Raw genomic sequence first — 23495 nt, forward strand, 5'->3', positions numbered from 1 at the left:
AAGATTCAAATATCCACTTGATTCTAGAATTACTGAGAATATCCACTTGAATATCTGGTGAATATCCACTTGATTCTAGAATTACTGAGACTTCTAAATGGGAATACTGATATTGGCAAAATAATCTGGCCATTGTTTAAAAGAATTTGGGCTCTGAAGTATTTACAGGGAATAATCATGAAGCATACCCTCACTTCCTTCTTGGTCCTCTTTATTTGCTTCAGGCTTGTTGTTACAAATATCTCAGGATGAGGAAGAACCTATAGCCAAATTCAGTGGATTTCATGGGCAGTTCCAGCACCAAAATGCTTACTACTTGTGTTAAAAAATAAAAGCTCAACTCTGTTATGACTGTCATTTTTGTATGGCACAGTAACAACCTAGGTTGAAGTGAGAAATTTGTGTTGTCTAACCATGCACTAATATAGGCATCAAGATAATTTTTACTAGAACCCATTACTGATCCATCTGCAAAAAACATTTCTGCGCCTTTAGAAAACAAGTAGATCTTCAATGTGGTCTCTGTGCTTCACACCCATGGGATTCAGTGCGCCTGCGCTGGATCAATCGGTATTGTAGCAAGCTCTAAGGGATTTTCATGCCCAGACCTCAGGCGTGCGCAGGAACCCCCACCACGCATGCCCAGAGGGGTGCGAGCGGACATCCCGCCAGTTCCTTTCTTTCCGCCACGCTGGAAACACCTTTCCTTGGTCGGTGAGATTGGTAGCTATTTTCCTCAGAGGCTCTTTGGATTTCTCTTCGGATTTTTCTTCATTTTTTCTCCTTCTTTACCTTCGCTTCTTCGTTTTTTTTCTTCAAAAAACCCCCACAACATTATTTAACTTTGCGGGGGAAGTTTTGTCTTACCTCAATCTGGCCTTCGGCCTTCCCCCCCCCCACTTCTTTTTCTTCTCCATCTTGTCTATTTTATGGAGAAAAGGTGGGGCTTTTTCAAGCGTTATACTGGGTGTGGCAGTAAGCTCGCTCCGCCTGATGGCCACACCCTTTGTATTTTTTGTCTTGGTGAGATGCACCAACCAGAGTCCTGCCAGCATTGCACCAAGTTTTCCAATCAAACTAGGAAGAATCAAGCGGCGCATCTCCGTGTGACGTTACTGGAATTGGCACTAAACCCCTCTTCCATCATGGATCCAGAAGTACCGGTGAGACCATCGACATCAATGGCTCCGGCGTCAAAGTCCTCGTCCGACATCATACAGTCAACATCGAAGCGTCCGGCACTGACGGCGCAGTCTTCGGCGTCCACTCCCGTAAAAAAGAAAAAGGAAAAATCAGGTAAAAATCATAAGTCCGCCAAGAAGGGTTCCTCTAAGCCCCTGAAGGCAGTGAAGTCTGGAAAGGTTGCGGGTTCTGCACCGGGTATTGCCCCTAAGGTGCCTCCCGCTTCTATGACTGTATTGGCATCGGAGGCTCCAGTCGCTCCACCAATACCGACCATCCAGCTGATGGGACTCTCCAATACACCAGCTAGACCATGAAACGCTGGCGGACATGTGTCCTTTCTCCGACACTGAGAATGTGGAAATCCTCACCGTCCCCTGGGCACAGATCGTTCTCCCTCTGCTCAGTCATTGGCATCGCCACTCTTGGACTTCTACATTGACAGATCCCTTCCAACACTCAACGTCATCCTCCCCGTCTGTTTTCCCAAGTTCGACCTTTTGATATCGATGAGTGGGCTGATAGGGGCCACTCACGGAGACGAGATGCTACACTGTCTCCCAGACGTTCCCGCTCTAGGAGTAGATCCCCACGAGTCTTCCTGCCCCCACCACCTCCTGCTCTTTCTTGGGATCACCGCCAACTACGTTATCTCTATGGTACAATTAGATACATCGACAGCTATAGCACTACCCATGTCCACTTTCCTGTTACAGGCGGCTAAAACCATCATCGGCTCCAGTGTCCACATGCCGCATGGACCACATGTACAGAGTCCAGAAAACGGGAGCGGAATTTTTATTTGCCCATCCTCAACCAAATTCAATGGTAGTTACTTCCTCATCCAAGTCGAAGAGAACCCATTTTGCCCCTTCAGACAGGGAGAGCAGAAAGCTAGACGCATTCGGCCGATGTTTCTACTCTATAGGAGCACTCGGGGTGAAGACCACGAACTACTTAGCATGTATGAGTAGATATCAATACACTTTATGGGAAAGGCTCTCTGAACTCCTAGCAACCCTTCCAGAAGATAAGCATCAGTCAGCCCGCATCATCCAAAACGAGGGCATGGTGCTGGCGAAACAACAAATTAATACTGCTATACATGCCCTAGACACCTGCTCAAGGACAATGGCTTCAGCCATCGCTCTCCGAAGACATTCCTGGCTATGCAACACTAATTTGCAGCTGGATACCTGCACATACGTAGCGCCTCCCCTTCGATGGCCTTGGTTTTTTTAATAGTACCATAGACACCATATTACAAGATATGGATAAAAGCCTCTCGTGCTCTGGACGTGTCTTCCTCCATGAGACAACAATACCGGCCTCGTCCTTGTGATCTAGACCCTGGCAAAAACATACCCCTAACCGTCAGTCTCCTGAGCAGCAGTGGAGGCCACGTACATCCTCTGGAGGCCAGAAGCCTGCATTTCAGAAACCTAGATTTGGATCGGGACAACAACCCTCCCGCCATAAGCAGGCTAAGTCCGCTAAACAGGGGTTTTGTTTTGCAGCCGTGGAGGCAGGGACCCGCAGTCTTTGGGGGAAGGTCTCCTCTACCTGTGGTCCAGAGACTTCCTCTTCCTCTGCTTCCGAGGGTGGTGCGCAAAACCATCAGTGACAGAGCAGATTGTATCCTCATATCCCCGTGGTGGCCGAGGCAGCCATGGTTCTTAACCATACTGGACCTGTCAGCAGTACCACCAATTTCCTCCAGTTCAGGACCTCTTGCTCCTATCCGAGTCTCCTCTCCTATACCACGACACTCCACGACTAAAGTTGACAGCCTGGAGAGTGGTATCAACAGTTTCCCCACCCGCATAGCTAATGTGCTACTGAACTCCAGAAAGGCCACTACACAAAAATCTTACCATTATAAATGGCAAAAGTTTTGTTCCTTTTTGGGTGAGGATGCCCCTCGAGCCGCCTCCGTGGGTCTCGAGAGGGTTTTTCACTTCCTTCTGTCTCTCGCTGACTCGGGACTATCACATTCCTGGTTAAAAGTTTATTTGGCTGCACTTTCAGCCTACCACGTTCAAGTTGAGAGATGCACTCTTTTTTTGCATCCGCTTTCTAAACATTTTTTGAAGGGGCTGTTACACCTTTATCCTCCCATCAAAAGTCCTGTTGTCTCCTGAGACCTTCCCCTGGTACTTCGTCAACTCACCAGGAAACCTTTTGAGCCGCTCGCGACTTGAAATTCCTGTCATGGAAAACAGCTTTCCTAGTGGCTGTCACTTCAGCGAGGCGAGTTGGGAAAATACTGGCTTTCAGACATGATTCTCCTTACTTGTCTTTTCTGCCAGATGGCGTCCGTCTTATTCCTGACCTCTCGTTCTTGCCAAAGGTAGTTTCAGAGTTTCACCTACAGGGAGAGGTCTTCCTCCTAGATTTCTTCCCCACTCTGGCATCCCCAGAGGAGAGGCTGTTACACACGTTGGATACAAAGTGTGCACTTCTGTTCTACCTAAAGAGAACTCGTCCAATGAGATGTGACTGTCATCTGTTCGTTTCCTATGCTCCAGCAAGGCTGGGAACTAGCATCACGGCTCAGCATTTGTCAAGGTGGATTGTACGTCTCGTCCGCCTCTGCTACCTTATTGCTAAGTAGCCTTTGCCTGGCCCTATCAGGGCTCATTCAACTGTTGCAGCCTCCACTGCTTTCCTCCAGAAGTTCCCCTAATGGACATTTGCAGAGCCGCTACCTGGGCTATGCCTAATATGTTCATAAGGCACTACGCCCTTGATGTCCGCAAGAACTCTCGTACCAACATGGGACGTCACATCTTATCTTAGGCTTCACAGTAATGACCTGCCAGCACCCTCCTCCAGGTAGGCCACTGCTCGCTAATCTCCCATGGGTGTGAAGTACAGAGACCACGTCGAAGATAAACACGTTGATTACCTGTAACTGGTGATCTTCGAGTGATCATCTGTGCATTCACACCACCCGCCCTCCTTCCCCGCTGCTGTCAGCTTCTCCTTTTTTCATATGGGTTGATTTGCGGCTGTTAGAAGGAACTGGCGGGATGTCCGCGCCCAGCCCTCTGGGCATGCGTGGTGGGGGTTCCTGTGCATGCCTGAGGTCTGGGCGCGAAAATCTATTAGAGCTTGCTATAATACTGATCGATCCAGCGCAGGCGCACTGAATCCCATGGGTGTGAATGCACAGATGACCACTCGAAGATCACCAGTTACAGGTAAGCAACCTGTTTTTCCTGCCCTTTCAGATCAAGCTGTAGTAACTGTGAGACAAGTGTGTAAGTCATTTCATGGTTATGCTGTTCAGCTTATTGACAGGTATCTCTTCGTGTCATAGGCACTCTTTATGTCAAACAACTTGCCAGTTGAAGTTAGGCTGTGTTCCTGAACCAAAGTAAAACAGCAGTATGGGGATTTACTCGGCGACTTCTGAATTCTTCACCCACATTTTGAAGAATAGAAGTACTCAAAGATTAGTGCAGTAACTTAAAAGCTCTTTTTCTACGTGTTGCCATACTGTCTGAAGTAAACAGAGGACCTCTAAAGGTCCCTACTCCTTTAAAGTTTACAGAAAATAGGACTTTTCATATCAAAGGTGTCTGTAGCCCTTCTTCTCTTTAGCTCTTTTCTGTGTAACAGGTATGGTCTAAGTAAAATGAAGTGAGAACCTTATATGCTGCCCTGACCATATTGAAGGGTGGAATAAAAATGTGATGTTGAGAAATGCAAGAATTAAAAACACTGAAGTATTTTTTCAGGCTAAAAAAAATCTATTTTATATTTGCTAATTAATTTAATATATTGGTAACCTCAAAATCTTGAAGTATTTTTGACAGTCAGAATAAGTTAGCTAAGTGTTGAAGGCCATGTCCAGGCAAGACCAGCAATAGCTTGTCTTACAATAGACCTTTATCAGAAAACATACTACTTCACTAAATGTGGTAGAAACATATAAAATATTCTGTTTCACAAAAGAAACGGAGCCTATGTGGCTTCTAAAAACAGGACTTTAAAGTGGGGTTCTGTATTAAGAGGCAATACACTGACACTAGACTGAACATTTGTACTGTGACTTACCAAAAGCTTGTCATCTGATACATATGCATCACTAACTTAATTCAGAAGATATTGAAAAATAAAATTGAATTCAGGGTACTATACTATGCATACTGAATACTGTGTTTAATCAAATGATGGCACCTTACTAAAATGGTGCACAGTTAATCCATAGCTTAATTTAGGAGTAAGAGGTAGACCTGTAGGTCTTCGGAAGTTCAAGGGTTATCCATTTCAAAGTCCTGAATGTAGATCATGCATGCACACCATTTCAGAATTTTTATTGCAGGTAGTTTCCCAGTAAATAGATTTCCAAGTGTTGTTACAGCAGTCCAGTGAGCAGTTCCCCAGTCTCAAATTAGGACATGAATGATAGCATATGGAAACAGGAAGAATACTTCTAGATTTCACATGAAGTTGCTGATTTTATTGCTTCATCAGAATTTTCTAAATTAAGGGTTTTTTGGGTCAACTTTGTTGTCTGAAGAGTAAGCACAAGGAAATTTTTGTTTGCCACATTCAAAATTCTTCTGTGCTTGCCCAAAACAGTGTTTATTCTACAGCATTGATGACAGCCTCACATCCAACATTATGATGGTTCTCCCATAAATATTTCATTGTTCAGCTGCTGTCTTATGCGTAGCCCTATTTACATCTTGCAGAAACAGAACTGTTAATGCAGTGATGTAAATACAATGTGTGCACTGTGATTATGATGTATAATTAAAAGTGCAATCCCTTCAGTGAAGCAGCTTCCAGTTTAAGTGGATGAACCCTATTGTAACAAAATAAAGAATTTTTCAGATCTAACTTCTTATGAGATTAACTGATTTGCTGTATAGAATGACAACTTAGATGTACTTTATATGATGACATATGGACTACTTTAGGACTGATTTATACAATTAAATGGAATTCCTTAAGGTAATCCAAGACCTATATTGTGATGCAGTTCAGCAAGGAAATTGTAACTGGATTTTGTGATGACATATAAAAGCAATTTAGACTCTATCCACAGTTAAGTTGCTTCTCCTATGTGGGTTTCCATGTGGGTTTCCATGGGCGAGAGGGTGAAAATGAAGCAAGGACAGTCAGTTATATCCAACATGTACCATTCCACATGCAGGAGATGTTTATAGTTCATGCTGAAGTATTGTACAAATAGACTCATTACAAACATAAGCAAAACGGAAGTTTAACTATTGGTGGTGTGGTTATCTGCAGGGCACAGTATCATATAGAGTCCACCAAACCAGGATCTGAGACCTGAGTTTGAAATTGGTTTAGTAGCCACAATCTTACCTTATGGTTGTTTGTGGCACATGAATGCTGACCTGGCTTGGTCCTTGCTGACATAGTCCTTGGCTATATTTGTGGAGGCAAACTAGGATTTGAATAAGATACAAGCAGAATCCTGGTTTCACAAATTACATACATATCTATTTGACTAGAGCACTCTAGAAACTGTAGTATGTCATCTTAGTATTGATATTTTTAAATTAGAGGGAATGTACTTATGTATGTGCTGTCAGGTCACAACCAGCCTATGTGACTTCAGCAAGGGGCATTCAAGGTGAGTGAGAAGTAAAAGGGGTTTGCAGTTGCCTTCCTCTGTAGAATCTTCCTTGGTGGACCCTCAAAGTACCAACCCTGCTGCCTTCCCTCCTTTCAGAAACTAACCACACTTAATACATCAATTTATGTCTCAACTGAGCCCAAATGCAAGACATTCTTCTGCTTGAGGAACCATAATAGCTTTGTATGGTGTACTGTTGTGCATTCCCCACACAACATTAGCAGCTGTTTTTCTCTTTTCATAGTTCATTGGACCAAATTCAGAATATTTTCGAGTGTTGATGAAAATAAAATGTCTATCCTAATATCACAGTAGTAGTTACATAAATGTTGGATGGCAGCAATCGCTCATGTCCTATAGAAAACATGGTGCACGTCCTTCCATTTCATGAAATGGATTTTAGATAATCTTTATGCTAATGCACAGTTAACTTGACCAGACACTGTACGGCAAGACAGGCATCCAATGGAAAAGTATAGTTCCCACTATACCTTGGGATAGAAGCCATTTTTCTTCCACACTCTGCATCTTTAATCAGTGAATCTTTTATTCTTAGCTACTCTCAAGCAAACACAATCCAAATAAGCATATGAATTTTTTCTTCATTTATTTGGGGTAGGATTAGGCCACTAGATTTAGTTTGGTGAAGCTACTAACAATGTTGCTAGTGGTTTAGATTTGGTCTGAAACAACATCCAACTCCTAAGGCAGTAAACATAGCACAACCAAAGTAAGAAGGGTGATAAGCTTAAACAAATTGACTTTTACTAGAAGGAAATGAGATAATTCAATTTTATACTGGGGCTAAACTTCCCTATGTTCCAACACAAGATAGATTCAGTATTGGCTTCAGCTCAGCTTCTCATTCATGCACAGTGATTTCTTTGTAGAAAACCATCACCTGTTTTTCAGGAGATACTATTTATTTAGTACAACTGCCTTTTTCTTCCTGTCCAGCTACTTTAAGGGCTACCTTGACAGCTAGTAAATTCTAGCACCAGTTTGTATATTTACTTATTTTATTTTTTTTAGTCATCTGAAGGGTCTCATGGCCAATGCTCCCTCTAAGCTGTGGAGTCTTGTGAGCAAAAATTCTACTTTGTGAGCTACTGGCATTAAAGTTGCGAGTGAGCGATTTGGCTGCTGCATAAATTAATTTGCTCTGCAGCCATCCTCCTGAGCTGAGACAAAATAGTGTGAGCCAGAGGCTAAAAAACTGGGAGCTGGATCACACTAACTCGGCTTACAGCATTAAAACCAATAAGGTAAAACAACATAAAAACTACTTAACATCAAAATATTAAATTATATGGTTATCGTCATGCCACTGCTAAAACAGCACAAATATGTAGTTATCCTCCAAAGGCCAATCTAAACAATTCAGCCTTGCATGCCCTGTGGAAACTAAACAAGTTCAGCAGGGCATAGGTGTCATCCGAGAGAGTGCATCGCACTGGACAGGGGCCGCAACTGAAAAGGACCTTCCCCTGGTGACAGCTAATTGAGAAGCCCCTAGGCAATGACAGAAGGGAGCTTGGGGGGTTGTATATATGAAAGAACTCCTCGTTATGAAGATTTCACTTTAGGAATGATAAATTGTGCATGTTCTATGAAGACTGATGACTACCTAAACTATATGTCACTTTTGTAAAATAAATTCATGCATCTCTCTTTTTAGGGCCTCCTCCAGAAGCAGAAAGAATTGGAGACGTGTCTTATTCCAAGTATTATAAGCCAGGAAGAGAACTTTATTTCACCATTTTAAAAATTCCAGGATTGATACATGAACACGTTATTGTGTTGGCACTTTATAGTACTTACTACTGTAATTATAACCCATATCTGTGTAACAGTATGGAATTTTGTTCAAGGATGCTTGAATACCTGACTGCATTTTGTATATTTAGGATACATTTCCAGCAACAAGGATTCATATGGAAGGAAACAGCACTGTATCAGGTGGTTTTGTTTACATGGAGTATTTGTACAACTAACTTATGTGTGTTTTTTGGCGTGAGAAATAAATTATTAGGTATTTTAATGCTTGCCTTTATTGTTTTGCTTCATACTAAGTTATGTTTGCTTATACGTAATAATTAGTTATCCCAACAGTTGTATACAGCAAGCCCATTATATCATCCAGAACTGTTTTAAGAGCTGTACTTTAAAGCATTTTTTAAAATAAAAGCTAAGATCCCAACATTACCAAAGCAACCAAAGGTTATAAAAAACAGACAAAGGGTAGAGAACTTCAAGTTGCTAATGGTGTACATGGACTTGGATCAAAAACTCAAATATCCAGGATATTTGCACAAAGGCAGCCTTTGTTAGAAAGTTATGCTGGTAACATTTAATACTAAATTTAGAGAATTCTCATTTTTAGACATTTCATCATAATTCTTGTGAAGATTACATAAATAATAGAAAAGGAACTATGCCTTCACACTTCTTACATTTTTCACTGAAGCAAGCTGCATTATGGAATTCAAATTATAATTCTGTATGTAGCCAGTAACGTTAATGTATAGCTCTTTGAGAATTAGATTTGATTTTAAAATGATTTTAGTGTTGTGGCAAAAGGAATGGTGGCATTTGTGGGTCAGTTACTCAAGGTACTAAAATGAGGGTGCCTAAGGGGACTCAAATTTCTCTGAAGGTGAAAATCAAGGTTCAGATTCTGTTGGCAAAATTCCAGTTCTCTCTTGCAAGGGCAGATAAATTTCTGTGTAACAGCAAGATTATTAAACCAACGGGCACACTGCATTTAGTTTTTACTACATTTCAGGTGTTCTATATAGCCTTCCTTGGAAGAATAGAGATCTCAAACTGCTTTCCCCAGGATCAGCTTCCAGTCTTGCTGTTCAGAAGTAGCTCTTCACTGTCCACTAAAATCTTATTTCACATCTTCCATCTGGTTTTAGAAATATTGCACTTTTGAGCACCTGAACACAGTATTTCAGTACCTAAGACACTAATATAGTTCTTCCACCAGATAGCGCATTCCTTCCTCTGGAATTGTGCAAATGTCAATGTATTGGTATCTACTGCACATTTTACAATTTAATTAGTAATGAGCAGGAAGTCCAAATTGCTTCGAATGTTTAAAAATTGAAAGTTGTGCATTTCTTCATTGGCACACATACCTAGCAGCCTCTTCTTTCTTAGAGGAGCTGAGTGAAGATGCATCTGTTCCTCCCGCCTCAAGGCTATCCCATCTCTGCTTAATACTGTTACAAGGTATCACACAACAGAGTCACAATAGGGATACCCTCAGCATTCATCTTGAACAAAGCTGTGGAAGAAGCCCACAGTCCTGTCACCTTAGATACACCAGAAGCCAAAATGCAAAACCAGTCCATCTCAACTGCATATATAAGTATCCCCGGCTTGGAAACAGAAATGAGCACTGCTCCCTAGAGTCAGATTCGACTGGCTTTTAAGCAAGGGAAACCTTTACCTTTAAAGCAAGGTTATCAGGGGTACATATGAAACCTTCTTCCTTAGAAACACTGAGCCAGGTTGTGTTTATAAACCAATCCACAAACTTCTTAACCAGTTACTTGGATCAAGTTCACATGGGACTAAGATCAGATGCAGGAAAAAACTGACTGTTTAAAAAACCTGACTGATTAGTCAGTTTGCTGACCACAGACAAGATCCCACAGATAAAAGAAATGGTTTAAAGTACAGGAGGAAAGTATTTGAACCTGTATGTTTGCTTACAACGCTAGCATGCTCTGCCAACACCAGCATTTCATCCACTTTTCAAACATGCCATCTACATGTCACTTCCAACAAAAACAATTTTGCTTGCCAAACTGATTTTAGCATTAGATTGTATTAGTGGCTAAATACAGGGGAAGTTAATAAAATCTCCTTAATGTCAAAAGAGGTTGCACTTAAAAAAAAAAAGGATATAACCATCATAACCAGAAACAACTACACATGCCAGGGAAGGAGGATCATTCTTGTATCTCCTGTTGGTTCAACAACTCAAAGACCTTTTTTCAGCCCTATTCTCCATTTGACCTTGCTCTTGGAAGTTCACATCAATAGCTTTTAGTACAGACTTGCAAGCAAGTCCAAAGCTGTTAGCCTGCTAAGATTTCTACTGCACCTGTGCATGCATGCCAATCAAGATTTTTCGTCTACCTATCAGAACTGATGTCGATAAAGCTTGTTCGCCACAAAAGCCATTTTAGTATCACAATTTGAATATACAAATCATTCACCTACCTGCATAAATTCTAAAAGCACATCCAAAATCAGATCAAGTTGTTCCAAGTCCTTACATTTTGTTCAATATGTCTAACAGTAAGCATCCAACAATGCCATTTTTGATTCGTATGCTTTCTACACTGCCACTTCTATCTAGAGCACATCTATTCTTTAGACTGCTTGAGAAGTTGAGTCAAGTTTGTAAACACTATTTGTGGTATACAAACAATTTCATATTAAGAAAACATTTTATCAAGATGCAAGAAAAACCTGTGATACATATCAGCCTTATGTCTGACCACAAGGTCTTCAATACAATTTAACCTGTCTTGTTTCACATACAGGCACATAGGATTACTTACCCCTACGTAAACTGATCTCAGTGAAGCTACAAATACTATGAAGGACTAGAGCACAAGCAATCACTGCATGACTTTTGTCTGTGTTAATTTTAATACTGTAATATTAACATGAAAACATTTAGAGCTTTGGTCTTAGAATAATAATCTTACATGGGTCATGCTTTCTACGACTGCAGACCTAGCTGAAAGGTTATTTAACATATAGTGGCAAAGGCAAAGAAAAACCTTTAGCTGGAGATCTTTCCCAGAAAGAGAAGGCAGGACAAAATGCAACTTGCTACTGTACCCTGTTTAGATGATTTTATTTTCAAAACGGAAGTGCACCATTCATTGGTTGTTCTAACTGAGGTATACTGCCAAAAATCCAGGATATTTGCTAAATAAACTAAAACTGCCTTTATAACTATGTAAAGCTTTTGGTACAAAACTGTCAAATATGTACATAACAGCTTTGATGAAGAAAAAGTGGTTTGGCTATCCTGTTACATTTAGCCATTAAAACAGTCTTGGCATTTCACATATGCTTCAGGCCAATATTGTTTACATTAAAACAGACTTCAGGTAGAAGTCTCAATTACAGGTCAAATACAAAATGTAAAAACTCAGAAGTGCCAACAAACAAGTTCATTCAAGTACAATAAATGTTAAAAAATATATATTTATTTCAAACTCCAGGTGCTTCAACTGGTACAGGCCATCATGATTTAAATAAGACAGAACAACCAATTGAGAAAAGAGACAGGAAAGGTTTTGATCAGAGAATAGAAACTGTTAGATCACTTCTTTTAGTAACAGAAAATTCACAACAACTTATAAAAATGTATTAGTGTTGCTTAATTCTGTTTTGAATACGGCCTGGAAGAATCACAACTGACATCCCAATTACTGGGAGATGAAGACTGGTCCATATTCATGTTCTGGCTGTAAGCAGTCAGGAAGTAATTTCCACTCTCTTGGTTTCGACTTGTAGGTACTGGATACGCTGCTCCTAGAAATGTCTGGTGAGTAAGAACATTAAAGTGACTGAACTGATGGGGCACACTTAATTGTCTATTGTAAATCTGAAAGTTATTGAAAGGAACTTGTGCATTGTTTTTTTCTCCTTCAGTAGAGCATGCTGTAGACACTGGAGTAACTGGTTGTATGTCTTGCACATCCATTTTAGAAGTCTTTTCTGTCACAAGGATGTGTCCTTCAGCAGACAGCTGTGTATCAAGCTGAGAGGTCTGCTGGCAGTCTGCTCCATGGGATCCTTTGGTCTCTGTCCGCAAAGCTTCCAAATGGGAATCATGCTTTGAGACATCATTGCAAACTTCTATTTGTGATGCTTCGTCCCCTGAATCCAAAGACATGTCCTCCTCATCCTTCTCATCGTTTTCTACAAGAACTACATTAAGAAGAGAGAAATCCTACTCTATTGAAATAAAAAACTTGCTTAAAAATACTACGCACTACTCACACAGCGTTAGGCTTCAGGTTTGAAAGTCGCATATCACTTAAGGGCTTGTCTTCTGCCATTTTTGTTCACTTACTCAACACACATTTAACCCTCTGTGTGAACGTCCGGATATTCCGATGCTAAAAGCTTCTGCGAAATGGGTTCATGCTTACTGTTGGGAAACCCCAACTTCCAGCTCCAAAGGAGTTAATGTCAAAACAGCATCTAAAGTTATACAGGAGGTCAGTATTTGATATGAAAATTACTGAATACAATTACTGACACCCTCACTCACTACTAAAGACTTCCAAATCTTATCTCCAGAATGTTTATAATTAACCCCCTACAACTTATGGAAACTTCTTGGATACCTCTATTAGACCATTTCTATATTCTAAGATACTACAAAGCACTCTTCCTCTTCACAGTATTTAAATTGTGGTCTGTCTCATCACCTATTCTTTATACTTATAAAGTGGACACACTACATTTTTCCTACTTCTAGCTATCTATATGTGAACAAATTAAATGCAACATGTAGTACCTGATTGTTTGTCATGATCAACAGATGGAGGAAGGCTGTTTTCTTCAGTAACTGAGTTATGGTAGCCAACAAGGCTTTTAAAGTTATGCATGAAGTTATCAACTGTTGTGACCACTATTCCATTCTCAGCGTAATTTCCAAATGCTTGAACATTCTTTTCTAAGTAGGGAAAACAAAAGATTCTTTGGTATATACCAACAAAAATAACTTAAAAAAGAAAGGCAATCCCAAAAATGATTTATACCTGTAAGGAAGACAATGTGCCTTTGTTGCAAATTCTGAGCCTGAAGATTTATCAGACATTCTAATTCTGGAGTATTTCGAGTCTGAGAATCACAGTTATGGTATGACAGAATCTCAACCATGTGCTTCTTTTGATAAGCATTCAGAAGTGTCAGCAAGGCATTTGCATTCGCATTTGCATTTATTCTGAAAAAAAAAGAGCAAGGAGTCTACTCTTTTTAAAAATGGGAGGCAATATCTGTAATGTGGCCAAAGCACAACTTAATACAAATATCTTGTCTAACATTAATAGGCTTTTACTACTTAGAGAGAAAGCAAGACTACAAACACCATCGGTCTCATTTTTAAATGAAAGCAGAGAGATCTTGCATGGTACAGCTGGAGACTACCAATACAGCCTTGGAGAGAACTGATAGGCAGAAAAAGACAGTAAATCTCTACTGAAGCAGGAAACTTTATAGAATATCCTGTACTCTTAGGAGGATTTTTTTTTAATGCAAGGGAAGTATGAGGAGGTTGGCCAACAAAAAAAAAATTAAACATGAAACCAAACTAGAGATTGAAGCCCCACCCCCACCCCAGCAGGGGAGAGGAAACATTTCCCCCCTCTCCAGAAACTATGTTTTAATTTTCTTAACAACTGGAAAGACCGAAATAATAATATGACAAATAAGTTAGAGATGAAAGTTGGAAATACGGAGGAAAAATTACAGGCAGTGACAAACAAACAAGAATCATTAGAAGAGGCGGTTATTAAATTGGAGATGGAAAAAGCATCTTATATTCTTAGATTACAAAACTTGCCGGAAAAAAAAGATGAGGATTTAAAAAGAGAAATAAGCCAGACGTTGGCCAAATTTCTAGAGACAGAATCGACTACAGATATAGAGAACAATATAGAGGCAATCTATAGAGTTAATTCTGCCTACGCTAGGCGAAACAAAGTTCCCAGGGAAGTCCAAATAAAGTTTGTTAAGAGAGAACAAAAGGATAAGATATTGAAGATCTCTAATGAAAAGGCTCTCAAAATAGATGATACGCAGGTTAAAGTATTACGGGAGATACCATGGAGGGTCAGAGAAAAGAGAATGGATTACTTCATTTTGGTTGACCTCTTGAAATATCAAAATATTCAGTTTAGTTGGCTGGTTCCTGAGGGTATTTTTTTCATGTATAAAGGTAAAAGATTTAGGATAAACTCAATTTTTAAGTTAGAAGATTTTTTGGAAAAATATGGAAAGGAACTGGGCTGGCTAGAAGAAGATGAAGACTCCTTGGAGTCAGAGGAAGAATCTCAAAAGCAAGAGGAAGCAGGTTGTAGTAAAGAGGGAAAGCCTGGGGGGGGGGGGGGAGGGAGAGAAAAAGAAGTAGAAAAGGGAGATTTTCATACCCCACCAGAATGACAACTAGATCACAACAAACGACTGATAAGGGCCCCAGAGGGAAAAACAAAGATGAATAATCAGGGTATAAAAATAATTTCGGTTAACATAAATGGATTAAATTCACCGCAAAAGAGATCTAGAACTTTCCTTCAACTTAAAAAACAAAAGGTAGATATAATTTGTATTCAGGAGACACACATTAAAAGAAAGGATGCACACTTATTAGAAAATAAAAAACTTGGAAAATTATTTACGGCAACAGATGTAACAAAGAAAAAAAAGGGTGTGGCAATATATGTTAAGGAAAATCTGCAACCTGAGTTATTATTTAAATCTGAAGATGGCAGAATGATTTTGGTACAAGTATATAGACAAAATAAATCGGTTTTGATTGCCAATATATATGCGCCGAACCAAAATTTAGAAAAGTTTTTTAAACAACTAAGAGAGGTACTGGCGAAACAAAAGTGTGATGAAATCTGTATTGTGGGGGATTTTAACGCGGTGTATGATAGTTTAATGGATAGAAAATATTCAGACAAAAAACAGAAAAGAGGAAATGAACTACCTAGAGCTTTTTTACAGACAATACAAGAATTTAAGTTAGTAGACGCGTGGAGAACTCAAAATATAAATAAAAAGGATTTTACTTATTACTCGAATAGGCACAGGTCCTGGTCAAGGTTGGACATGATGTGGGTCTCAGTGGAAATGATAAATGATGTGAGAGATAGAAATTTTGCCAGCAATTTATGCCGATCATAATCCAATTGTATGTACCTTAACAGATGTAGTAAAAAAAAGAAGATGGACTATGAATACGTGGTTATTAAAAGATAAATTTTTTTTAGCGGAATCTAAAAACGAATTTAAGATGTTTTTTAAAGAGAACATGACAGCAGAGGTACCTATACAAACGGTATGGGATACCTTCAAGGCTTATTCGAGAGGATGGTTTATAAGGCAAAATGCTTGGGGAAAAAAAGAAAAAAATAAGGAATTAAAATTGATAAAGGAAAATATAAAGATGGAAGAGACGGAAATGAAAAGAGCGAAGGATAACTTGCAAGAAATTAAGAATAGAATTAATCAGCTGCAACATCATTTAAATTGTATTTTAACCCAAGAAATTGCAATAAAAATAAAATATACAAGACAACGATATTTTGAACAAGCTAACAAACCAACGAGATGGTTGGCGTATAAATTAAGAGAGGAAAGAGAAAAGAAAACAATAAAAAGCTTAAAAGATGAGAATGGTCAGGAAAAATTTGTATTAAAAGATTTAAAAGATGTGGTGGTAAATTATTACAAGAATTTATATAAAAGAGATGAAGTTAATTTGGAGGATATAAAAAACTACTTTGATAAACACTTAGAAGGGAAATTTACGCAAGATCAAAGGAGAGATTTAAATGAACGAGTATCTATGTGTGAAATTACAGAGGCGATAAAAAATCAGAAAAATAATAAAATGCCAGGACCGGATGGAATTTCGGTGGAGTTTTATAAGGCCTTTGAAGAAGAAATAGTGCTAATATTACAAAAGGTTATTAATAATGTTCAAGGTGAGGGTCAAATCCCAACTTCGTGGAGGGAAGCTCAAATTAATCTAATTCATAAACATAATACAGATAGAAATGAAATACGCAATTATAGGCCTATATCGTTACTTAACGCCGACTATAAAATATATGCATATATATTAGCAGCTAGATTAAAGAGGGTTTTACGTGAAGTTATACATAAAGATCAAGCAGGTTTTCTGCCGAAGAGGCAGATTAAGGACAATGTTAGAATAATATTAAATGTCTTAGAATTTTATGAACAACACCCCGAAAAAATAATGGCTTTGATATTTGCCGATGCTGAGAAAGCATTCGACAATATTAACTGGACTTTTATATTAGAAAAGTTAAAATATTGGGAGTGTGGAGAAATATTTTTGATAATGGTTAAAAGAATCTATGAGAAACAATCAGCTAAAATATCAATAAATGGCGATTTAACTAACAACATTGAAATTCAAAAGGGCACCCGTCAGGGTTGCCCATTGTCACCACTTCTTTATATTTTTGCTATTGAAATTTTGTTAACACACATTAGAATGGATAAGGAAATTAGGGGTTTGGAGATAAAAGGGGAACAGTATAAAGTCCAGGCTTTTGCCGATGATATGACTTTCATTTTGGAGGATCCTCAAACTTCGTTGCTAAAATTAACGTTGGCCTTAAAAGAATATGGTGAAGTGGCAGGATTAAAAATTAACAAAAAGAAAACAAAGATTTTACTGAAAAATGCACGAGGAAATTTAGAAAAACAAATATTGGATATTTCAGGGTTCGAATTTCAAAAAAAAAGTAAAATATTTAGGGGTAATATTAACAAATAGGTGTAGTTCCCTGTATAAAGATAATTATGAGAAAATACTTTTAGAAATAAAAAAAGATTTAGAATTATGGAACGGTCTGCAAATTTCATTGATGGGAAGAATCTCATCGATAAAAATGAACATTCTACCCCGAGTACTCTTTCTATTCCAAACGATACCGGTATTAAGAAATCAAATCTTCTTTAAAAAATTGGAGAAGTTAGTTAAAGAATTTATTTGGCAAAAGAAAAAGCCAAGAATAAAGTTAAAATATCTACAAGAAAGCAAATTAAGAGGTGGTTTAGCTCTTCCGGATTGGGCCCTATATTATAGAGCAGCAGCTATGCATTGGCTGCGGGACTGGATAATTCAAGATGAGAAGAGAGTTTTAAGTATTGAAGGGCATGATATTCAAAGGGGGTGGCATTATTATTTGTGGTATAATAAAGATAGACCTGCCACTCAATTTAAACAACATACTATTAGAGCAGCACTGTATAAAATATGGGAGGAAATAAAAAACAAATACTATACAAAATTGCCCAGGTGGACCTCACCTATAGAAGCGTTGGTTAAACCCTCTTTATACATTAAATATTTGAGATGGACATATGATGATTTACTAGACTCAAAGGGAGAGTTGGTATCCGAAAAATGGCTAGAAGAAAAAGGTGTAAAGATGACCTGGTGGGAAAGAAACCAACTTATATCAAGATGGACAAAAGATAAGCAAATCGGTATATACGCTAGTCAGACCGCACTAGATAAGATTTGGATAAATACAAAAGAAAAATTTATTAAACGAATGTATAATTTTTGGATAGAATGGAAGATGGAAGACGAACAGATAAAGCCATCAATGATAGCATGGATGCAGGACTGGGGCTATAATTTGGATGTTGATCAATGGGAAAAAGTGTGGATAAGAAATATAAAATTTGTAAGAACAAGTGCCTTTAAAGAAACCATCATAAAGATGTTTTATAGATGGCATATTTCCCCAGCTAGGTTAAATAAATTTGATGGGAAGATAGGAAAAGAATGTTGGAAGTGTAAAGTCTGTACCGGTACCTTCTACCACATGTGGTGGTTATGTTCTAAAACAAAGAAATATTGGGCTATGGTGAAAGAAATCATAGATACAATGTTGAAAAAAGATTTTTCTTTGAAACCTGAGTGCTGTTTGCTATGTGTGATACCGGATATTTATAAGGAAAAAGAGATATATTTAATTATGCAAATATTAACGGCCACCAGGATTGAATTTGCAAAAAGATTATAATATTCCGATGAAAGAGGACATTATTAATAAATTATTCTATATAGCAGAAATGGAGAAATTAACCTATATTGTGGAAGAAAAAAATTTGGAAAAATATGATAAGTATTGGAAAAGATTTTATGATTGGTTGAAAGAGATAAAAACAGTCTAAAGTAATATTATTCTACATTGATGTCGCCGAATTTTGGAATTTATAAAAGGTATATGGTGGAAGATCTCTGTAAACATGTATATTTGGTGGTGGTTACTCTTAACCTCATGTTTCTATGAGGTTGCGGTTGTTGAAAATCAAATAAAGATATTATGAAAAAAAAAGAAAAGACTCTACTTGCTCAACATGCTTTCAAGAACTTGTAGTCTGAAAATTGCTCAATAAACAATCTACAGCATTATTATTCAAATAACTGCTAACCTGTTCTTTCCACAAAGGCACCTGGAGGTGCTCAAAGACAGCATAAACAATCACATTTCTTTTTTTAAAATGAACATAATCAAGAGAAAGATACTGCTTAGATAAAAATTCCTGTTTACGGACATTTTCCAAGATGTTTGTTTAAATATGACTACGTATTTCATACACAATAATAATACACTACTGAAGAGTTCAATGTAAAGTTGATTTCAGTTTCCAACTCTAACAACAGTGTTTCAATACTGCGTCTGAAGACTGATTGTGAAGTCTGAATAATATATCTCCTTTTATTTACTACACAGTGTATGGTTTCTATTTTCAACTTATTTCTCCTATTTCTAAAATGGCAAAAACAATATGTGCTTAATTAGCATAAGGTAAAACAAGCTGCAGTTCTTCACCATCAAGAAATCTTCAATTTCTAGAAAATTTACATCTATATTTAAAACTAGTAACAAATACAAGTAGGGGTAGCTGCAAAAAAAGGCACAACAGAGGTCAACAGACACTTTCCTAAGTTCAATGACATCCATTTTGTCCAATTTTTAATACTTAAATGTGCATAGAATACCACCTACCTTCCCATTTCTTTCAATTTTTTTTGTATTTTACAATGAACTTTCCATTGCCACTTTCCATCTGGAGTACTCATCTCTTCAAGGAACTTCAGAAATCTGTCAAGCTGATCTGTTTTTCAAGACAGAAAGTACATGGACATGCATCTTTTAGACATTTTTATTTTACCTTTTAAAGATTTTTTTACCTAAGCTTACCTAAGTGTCAAGTTAAACAGTACATCTGATTCACAGAAACCAAATTTTCTGCAGCATAAATCTATCACAAGCAATTTTTTATACTGACCTAAAATTCTTGACTTTATTAATAGGCCACATCTACACCTATATATTGATACTGCTTTATTAAGAGGAATTTTTGTACTTGCACATGATTACTAATACGTCTAAAGAAAACAAGGTTTTCAGAAAAGTAGTGAATCACTTAGGACTAGACAATCTTTAGAAATGGTAATACCAGAGATTCCTATTTTATGAATTCAAAATCAGATACTGAGACACCAAATGTAATCACTTATATATCAAAATCTATAGCTCTATACTGAAATCTACATCAACTCTGAGATGTTCAATGGAGATGTAATATTCCTGATTTCTTGGAGTATGCTGCAGTATCACTATGCTTTTCTTGTTCCCCTGACATGGAGTGCCTTCTCCTGCAATGATCTGTTTTAATAATGGAATAGTGCTATATCTGCATTGATGCTGACCAAGGTTAAACAGTAACCAGAAGATGAAGAGGGCTCAAAAATTCCAGGCTATGAAGAAAGGTTAAAGCGCATGGGGTTCTTTAGCTTGGAGAAATGACGGCTGAGGGGGTGACATGATCGAGGTTTATAAGATTATGCATGGGATAGAGCAGGTTGAGAGCAGGTTGAGAAAGAAGTACTTTTCTCCCTTTCTCACAATACAAGAACTCGTGGGCATGCAATGAAATTGCTGAGCGGTCAGGCTAGAACACAGGAGGTGGCGGCGGCTACAAGCATGGACGGCTTCAAGAGGGAATTAGATAAGCATATGGAGCAGAAGTCCATCAGTGGCTATTAGCCACAAGGTATAGATAGGGGCTCTGGGGCAAGTGACTGATACATCCGAGCAATATTTTTAGTGCTACTAGACTGTAGTAACAAACAATCCTGTTTTGCACAGCAGAATTCCAGTGATAAACTAAAAATATACCCACACTGACTTTTTTAACAAACAAATACATGGTGCTTGGCTACCTAAGGATCCTGAAATTATGCTTGTACATTAGGAATCAAATATTTTCCGAGCACTGAATTTGCCTATGTTTAAAAAAAATCTTACCAACTGTAATGAATTCTGGATTAAGAACAGTTTCATCAGAGACAATGAAGCCGCCAGAAACAAATAAATCATTGTAAGTATGATTTTTCACATCATCCAGACTATCGACACCAGCAAAATTGACACAGGATAGCCTCTTCAGAGTTACTAAACATGGTATCTATTTGAAGAAAATATATTGTTAGACTCAAACAATACAAGAATTAATTAGACCAGACTGTGTATCAGTTACTGAATGAAGTAATATCACTGGTATTTATACACTATAACCTAATCACAAAAGCATCCTAGTACTATTGAGAATCTTTACTGGTAATGACACTCAGATGTATCCAGAGTAAATGAATTCTCAATGCCACCAAACTGCACATGAATGTCAGTTACGAATTTCACATACCTTATGAATCTGACTGGCAATATCTTCATTTTGGATAATTATAAGCAGTTTATCCATGTCAGCCCTTCTTCTTATAAACTGTTCAGGATGGCACTCTGTATTGCCTAATTTAATAAGATATTCCTAAACACAGTACCAAAAAGGTTAAGCCAACAAAAAATTAGTAAATCATAAGACTTCATTTACATATAAATAAATTCAAATACATGTAACAATACAGGAAAAAGATCTGACTAAATCTCACATAGCAACGTAACTTAATACACAAGGATCAATACTCCTGTGAAACAGCTTGTATTTATTACTGCACTCTGCCTGTGAATTTATAATGACTTTTAAAAGGAACAAGCACTTTTTCTAGTCTTACATATGAAGTATTAAGAGGAACTTTTGTATTGTCATCCCTTAATAAATCTGCAGAAGAGAAATGCTTAAAGTATTGTCTGTTTTTAAACACACCACAAACTGTTTATGGTTTAAGAACCATTTCTGTCTTGATACAATGACAGTACAACAGAATACTACTAGTCTGAGTCATGATGCAGCTTATTACCATTGTATCATACTGTGGTTAAACTTACTTCTCTTATATTTATGCTCACCCAAAGTAAAGAATCTCCAGAAGTATCTTAGTAAACAAGGATGTATCAATAACACAAAAACATGTTCAGATCTCAAATAAGGAAAGCATACCTTTATTTCTTTACAAAGTGTATTCTCTTGTTCTTCATGAATGTAGAATTTTACAGTGTTTTTTTGTACATCTTTAATAATTTTGACAATGCTATCAAACACTTCAGGCTTTATGCTGATTATTAAGTCAGCCAAGCCAGGCTGAGTTGTAACATTTACATTATCTGCAGGCTTTTGTGGCTTATCCGTCTGTTGCAAAGGGTCAGCACTAGATAGATTTCCATCAGCTGTCAGATTCGTCTCTATGGTGGTTCGCACTGGACTCTGCTCTTTTCCAGTGTCCAAGGTCTCTAATGGCTTCTGTTCATTAATGCTGAAATCTTCCTCTGTATTGTTATCCAGTTGTTCTGGTAACAAGCTCATATCAAAATCATCTGCAGCAGGCGCTGGTACCAGAGGCTCTTCTGAAGACAGGTTCAATGCAGTGTTCATAATCAAATCATTTTCTGGTCTGGAATTGCAAGTATTTGGTGTACGAAGGATGCCATATGAAGATAAAGCAACCTTGTTGAGCTTTTCGCTCAGTCCTTCTATGTATTCTTGGACAGCAATGTCTGATGCCTGCAAACATATGTATTGCGAAAGTCTCATTACCCTTTCCTTGGCTGAGAAGACAGGTTTGGATATTCCACTTACATACATAATATTCTTCTGTTGCAAAGTCTCCTGAATCTTGCTGGTGAAGAGTTTGTATTCATCTAATATTGCCTTTTCTATTATTCCACTCATGCAGTGTTTACTTGCCAAACAGTGGTTTGTTGCAAACTCATGTTGATCTTCAAGTTTCTCCTCTTGACCTGTATAGACTGCATCTTCTATTCCCTTTTGTATGTCATATGCTGAGCTTTCAGTAAACAAATGAGACATTTTTTGCCTGTTTAGTACTCGGGGATCATCTTGAGAAGCATCCTTTGGTGGTGAATAAGCCAATAGTTCTTCAGGAGATTTTAGACCTATACAAGAAGAATCAATATTGAATTACCTTCAAAAACTTTCAAAAATACACAGAACATATTGAATATTAAGGTTTTCTGAGGTTAAACGAATGACGTTGCCAGAACAGCAGTTCATTGTTCTGACTTAAGGGTACAGCTGATGTCATAAGACTAGTGGCTTGGACCCAACCTAATACCATTACTCACTCCTAAAACTCCATTTTTAAGATACGACAATAACATTGGAGGAAGGACTATATCCTCATATAAAGCATTCTAGTGTCTATCTAAATTGCCTTGGAATCATGTAGACAACTTTGTTCTTTAGTAGCAAGTTGTTCATTATGATAATGAGGGATGCATAGCTTTGCCCCACCTGCCAAACTATGACAGCTGCCATAGCTGCCATGATACAAACCATGGGGGGGGGGGGTTATTGGTGGTGGATGTGCAAGTTTCATCATATCATTTCCTTTTTTATGTAGATTACAATGTTATTGTCATGTTTTTGGATTTAACTGACAGACTTCAGG

General features: G+C 38.0%; 2 protein-coding genes across 6 annotated transcripts in view; one reads left to right on the forward strand and one right to left on the reverse strand.

The window, feature by feature from the left end:
• CCDC66 (coiled-coil domain containing 66) overlaps window positions 1-8981 on the forward strand; it is a 46833-nt gene extending 37852 nt beyond the window's left edge. Inside the window, exon 19 of the mRNA XM_015410049.1 lies at window positions 8478-8981. Within this exon, the coding sequence (XP_015265535.1) occupies window positions 8478-8564 (87 nt within the window). The 3' untranslated portion in view covers window positions 8565-8981. The remainder of the gene's footprint in view (window positions 1-8477) is intronic.
• Window positions 1-23495, reverse strand: part of FAM208A (family with sequence similarity 208 member A) — a 93005-nt gene that overhangs the window by 11724 nt on the left and 57786 nt on the right. For 2 of the 5 annotated variants that reach the window (XM_015410046.1, XM_015410045.1), the window contains 7 exons: window positions 22028-22980; window positions 21335-21457; window positions 20938-21097; window positions 19633-19741; window positions 13606-13790; window positions 13362-13520; window positions 11640-12766 (listed from right to left, as the gene is read on the reverse strand). In XM_015410046.1, coding sequence (XP_015265532.1) covers window positions 12213-12766; window positions 13362-13520; window positions 13606-13790; window positions 19633-19741; window positions 20938-21097; window positions 21335-21457; window positions 22028-22980 — 2243 coding nt within the window. In that variant the 3' untranslated portion in view covers window positions 11640-12212. Of the gene's footprint in view, window positions 1-11639; window positions 13043-13361; window positions 13521-13605; window positions 13791-19632; window positions 19742-20937; window positions 21098-21334; window positions 21458-22027; window positions 22981-23495 lie in introns of those variants that run through there. The other 3 variants (XR_001482476.1, XM_015410047.1, XM_015410048.1) reach the window with 2 other exon arrangements.

The sequence above is a fragment of the Gekko japonicus genome, unplaced genomic scaffold (assembly GCF_001447785.1).
Source record: "Gekko japonicus isolate JY-2015 unplaced genomic scaffold, Gekko_japonicus_V1.1 scaffold259, whole genome shotgun sequence".
NCBI classification, from domain to species: domain Eukaryota; kingdom Metazoa; phylum Chordata; class Lepidosauria; order Squamata; family Gekkonidae; genus Gekko; species Gekko japonicus.